General features: G+C 37.3%; 1 protein-coding gene across 1 annotated transcript; it reads right to left on the bottom strand.

Moving 5' to 3' along the window:
* Window positions 1–734: 734 nt before the first annotated feature.
* LOC109545434 lies at window positions 735–1,262 on the bottom strand (the record flags this gene model as incomplete). Its single annotated transcript, XM_019916127.2, is given in 2 exon segments — window positions 735–1,052; window positions 1,110–1,262. Coding segments are annotated over 2 exon segments (349 nt in total), but the record flags the coding sequence as incomplete, so codon positions are not given.
* Between the last annotated feature and the right edge of the window lie 3,517 nt (window positions 1,263–4,779).

The raw sequence follows: 4,779 nt of genomic DNA, 5'->3' as shown, positions 1-4,779 counted from the left end.
TCGGTGCAAGATTATGCCAAAATTCCATGTTTTCCGTCCCGTTTTTGCTCATTTCTCGGAGGCAAAATGAGCAAGAACGCTTATTTGTACATCACTTTAGAGAGAAATAAATGACCTTTTGTGAAAGTGAACCATGGATGGGAAAATGTTGGCAGTTTCCTCAAAAAAAAAACAAGAATTTCAAGCTTTTATCGAAGCAAAAGTTGAAATCGGCACAAAAGTCTAAACGGAAAAACGATGATTTGCTTGCGCAGCAACCATTTCTGAAAGTGCACGCCCCTGCTGAAGGTCAATAAAGGCAAAACTTCTGATGAAGGCCAGTAAATCCGAAATCAGTCCTTTAAAACAGGGGATTGACGCGTTTGTTCAATCACCCTGTACATGCATCAAACCTTGAAAGATTTGAGATGCACCACATGCAATCGAAAATGGGTGTTTTGGGGAACATTCTCCAAAACCGGCCATCAGAAGAAAGTCCTCGGCAACTGTACTTCCAAGAGTAAAATTGGCAAACAACTTGAAACTTTGCCGGTTAAAGTTGAGATAGAACGGAAATGGGGCCGCTGTGCATATTCAATCATATCGCTAATATGTGTCAAGGGTACCTACATTAACCATATGGTTGCTCAGATGAAAGGAGCAGCCGCGGATCGAGCATTTTAATCGAGATAAGCAAGAAGTCAATTAAACGCCAAAGAACACAGGAACAATTAATGTTAAGGAATCCAACTTACCCTTGCGATCCATGTACCAAAAAATGGGCAGAGCCAGAGCAAACCCCCATGGGTACGTCCGAACAATCCAGTTGTTTTTGTAGTAGAATTTATAGGGAAACTGGGCGATTTGGGCACTGAAGGTGTAGGGAAACTTCATGTGAACCCGCGGCTTTTGCACGGCTGGTGGAGCTGATCCGCGGTTTTTCAAGCCGTTGGCAATTTCCTTAACATACGATTGCAACGTTTTCCAGTCCAAGTTTCTCGGGAGTTTCCAATCGGGAATTTTCAATTTGGCACCCTGTTGCCACCCAGTCAGAATATCTCCCATCTTTTGATCTGAAATCGATGAAAAATCCTCAGTTGCGGTAAATCAGCCAAGAGCTGGCAGCCAACCTTTGCTGAAGTTGCACCACCACAGTTTCATCTGAAAGATCCGATAAAAACTGCAAAAAAGCTGTAAATAAAAAGACAAAACGCCAACTGCCAGCAACAATGATCAATACGCGTTCAGTTGCATTGACTACCCCTGCATATACAGGGTGTTTGGATATGAAAATTCCTGTGGCTCCACAGCTACAAGTAATCATCTGGCTCGACTGCAGCCTAGAAACATTGTTGCAGATGGCCTGCGGCCGTTGCCAGCCTTGTTTTCCTGCAACCTTGGACTGATGCATTGCCCTGCATGGCCGTGTTTACTTCGGTCTGGCTGCGAATACATTTGCACATGGATAATGTCTACAAATAAATATCGGTCGAATTTATTTTGACAAACCGTGTCTAAGCAGTGCTATGCATACATATTGCCGACGAAAGTTCTATTTTCGGACAGTGCTGTAGACAATCGGCAACCTTCGAGCGAAAGAACGCTGCTGCATTGAGCCGATTAGTCGGCATCGAGAGCTTTTGCTCAAAAAATTGGGAATTTTTCCATTTAGCCTTGGTGTGGATGGTTGAGGCAGGTCGGAAGAATATGGACCAACCAGACAAAGGAAATCCCACTTTGAACACTCTTAAATCGCCGTTTTTCTATAAAGAAAAATGCGAATAAAACAAACAAGGAAGTTTGCAAAACTCAACGAAATTCCAAATTCGCTGCTATTTTCTACATCTACCTAACGACAAAAGCCCATTTTATAAAAGCAAAAATTTGCAGGCGTTTACCGTTCCTAGATTCCAACTTTTTTAAGGCAAGCGTATACAAATGAAAGTTGAGAGTTTGTGAGTTTCTCAAAAATAATTGGTCGTTTAGAAAACATTGCAATTTCGGAAGCACTTCGACTGAAGCATCCTTTAACAGAATCTCAAGGTTTAGCAGCAGTATTTTGCAACGTATAATTGTTTGAAGACGAACAATTTTAGGTGGACGTTTACAAAATCGCCCAAAGTCAATCAATGTTCCAAATTTTTTGCATGCTTCGTACGCAGAACACCACAAAAGTCCATTTTATAAAGCATGAAATTTTCGGCCCTAAATTGTAACTTGAGTTGCTTAAGACAAGGGGACACAAATAAAAGTTGAGTTTCTACATGAGAGTTTGTGAAGTTTTTAAAAATCGTTGAACATTCAGAAAACCTTGCAATTTTGGACACACCAGTGAAGCTTATTTCCTCAGAACCTCAAGTTTTAACTGTTCACCTGCAGTAGTTTGCAACGTATGAACTTTTGAAGACAAACACGCAAATTTTGTATGGAAGTTTCCAAATCGTAAAAATTCAATCGATGATCCAAATTTCGTTCTTTTCGTAGAACAAATAGAACAAAAGCCAATTTTATAATATTTAAAAGTTTCAGGCTTTTACCGGCCCTAAATCGAAAGGCGTGATCATTTTAAGGCAATGGTACTCGAATAAAAAATCAATTTTTAGATGAGAATTCGTAAATTTCTCAAAAATCGTTGAACGCTCAGAAAAGATTGCAATTTCGTACACATTGAAAATGAAACTTTTTTTATAAGATTCACAAGTTTTATCCGTTTGCCTGGAGTTGTTTGCAAAGTATGAATTTTTAAAGACAACCACGCACAATTGAAGATACCATTTTAGTTGGAAGGTTGTAAATTCTTCAAAACTCAATCGAAATGTTAAATTCGCAATTATTTTATAGAATTTTAAAATTTCGGGCGTTTATCGGCCCTAGATTGCAACTTATAATTTTTTTAGGCAAGCGTGCACAAATAAATGTTGATTTTTCAGTTGAGAGTGAATTTCTCATAACTCATGGATCGTTTAAAAAAAATTTGCAATTTCATACGAATTACAACTGAATCATCAACATGTTTTATCAGAATCTCAAGTTCTATTTGTTTACCTGCAGTAGTTTGCAACGTATGAATTTGTGAAGGCAAATTTTAGGTGGAAGTTTGCAAAATCGTCAAAATTCAATCGATGTTCCAAATTTCTTGCTATTTCGTATGCAGAACAACAAAAGTCCATTTTTTAAGACCAGTTTACACGAATAAAAAATTCAATTTTTTGATGAGAGATCGTAAATTTTTCAACCATCATTGAACGTTTAGAAATCATTGCATTTTCCTACACATAACAACTGAAGCTTCTTTTACCAGAATCTCAAGTTTCATCTGTTCACCTGCAGTAGTTTGCAACGTATGCATTTTTAGAAACAACCAGGCACAATTGAAAATGTAATTCTTAGGTGAAACTTTGCAAAACCCTCAAAAATCATTGGAAATTGGTTTCTTTTAATACGTTTTTATTAGGCGTCTGGAGCTGTGTTATCTGCATACATGCTCCCCGAAAAACTTCATTGTTCCCTCAAATGTACCTGTAAAAATATTTTTGTTTAAAGAAAATATATCGCCACCGTTACACAAATTACACAAAATTGCTCATTTCCAAGTATTGTCATGAAAAAATAAGTAATGAAAATAAAAAATAATAAACTTCTCGGCAGAAACCCATCGATAAATTTATGGACTTAAACCGGTGCAGGCAAACCAACCGCACACAGCTACTTGAACATTAAAGTTAACAACGAAACAACAAAGTATGCAAATAAACGCTCAAAGTGCGTTGAGGTAGGCCATTGATATGGAAAACATTTCGCATTTAAATATTGCAGTTTCAATGTATATCTGTGCCAACGGGTTATCAGCCCGGCAGACCTGCGGCTCGTTAAAACAAAATGCCCACAGGAAATTTTGGATGTTGATAAAGAGCCAACGGAGCTGATAAGCGGCCAGACAGACGAGGAAACCCAATAAACAGCCCCGGACGAGATAGGAAATCGTCTGGAGAGTTTTTTTTAATTTCAGGCTTTTATCGGCCCTAAATTTAAGATTGTGATTTTTTAAGGCAAGGCTACACGAATAGAAAATCAATATTAGATGAGAATTTCTCAAAAATCATTGAACGTTTAGAAATAATTGCATTTTCCTACACATAACAACTGAAGCTTCTTTTACTAGAATCTCRAGTTTCATCTGTTCACCTGCAGCAGTTTGCAACGAATGAATTTTTAGAAACAACCACGCCCAATTGAAAATGGGAAATTMTCAATTAATCGTTATTTTGTGCAAGTTATTATCAAATTGTTTTTGACTTAAAGAGGAGATTTGAACTCTTTATCTGAGATTGTTTGCAATTTGTGACTTTTTATAGACAAGCGCGCACAGACGAAAATGGTATTTTTAGACGCGGAATATTTTCAAAGATGGATTAAAATTGCGAATTTAGTGCTGTTCCTTCCACGTTACAACTAAAGTCTGTTTCACCCAAATTCCTTTGGAACTAAGAAAAAATTCCCTAGTATGGCATCACTGGTTCAAATGTAACGTTTTTAAATTCTGATGTTTTCCAAAGCTGACTTGAAAAATATCGGTTAAATAAAGTGCGACTATCCAGTTTAGACATTAACAGTTGAAACTCGAATTTCAACTTTGTTATTAGGAATTACATATTTTGAAATGGTCCCATGCTCGATTGGTAGCCCATGGGAATAATTAAGTATTCGAAAAGAAAAATTACTACTTTTGCTTCAAATAATGAATTTTCGAATATTAAAAACTACGGTTCTATAATTCTTTGCTGAAAATGCAAAGCGGCA

This window comes from Dendroctonus ponderosae, unplaced genomic scaffold (assembly GCF_020466585.1).
Source record: "Dendroctonus ponderosae isolate FM_Combo_2020 unplaced genomic scaffold, Dpon_F_20191213v2 Dpon_F_20191213_5, whole genome shotgun sequence".
Taxonomy (NCBI): domain Eukaryota; kingdom Metazoa; phylum Arthropoda; class Insecta; order Coleoptera; family Curculionidae; genus Dendroctonus; species Dendroctonus ponderosae.
This window is presented reverse-complemented; position numbering and strand designations above follow the sequence as displayed.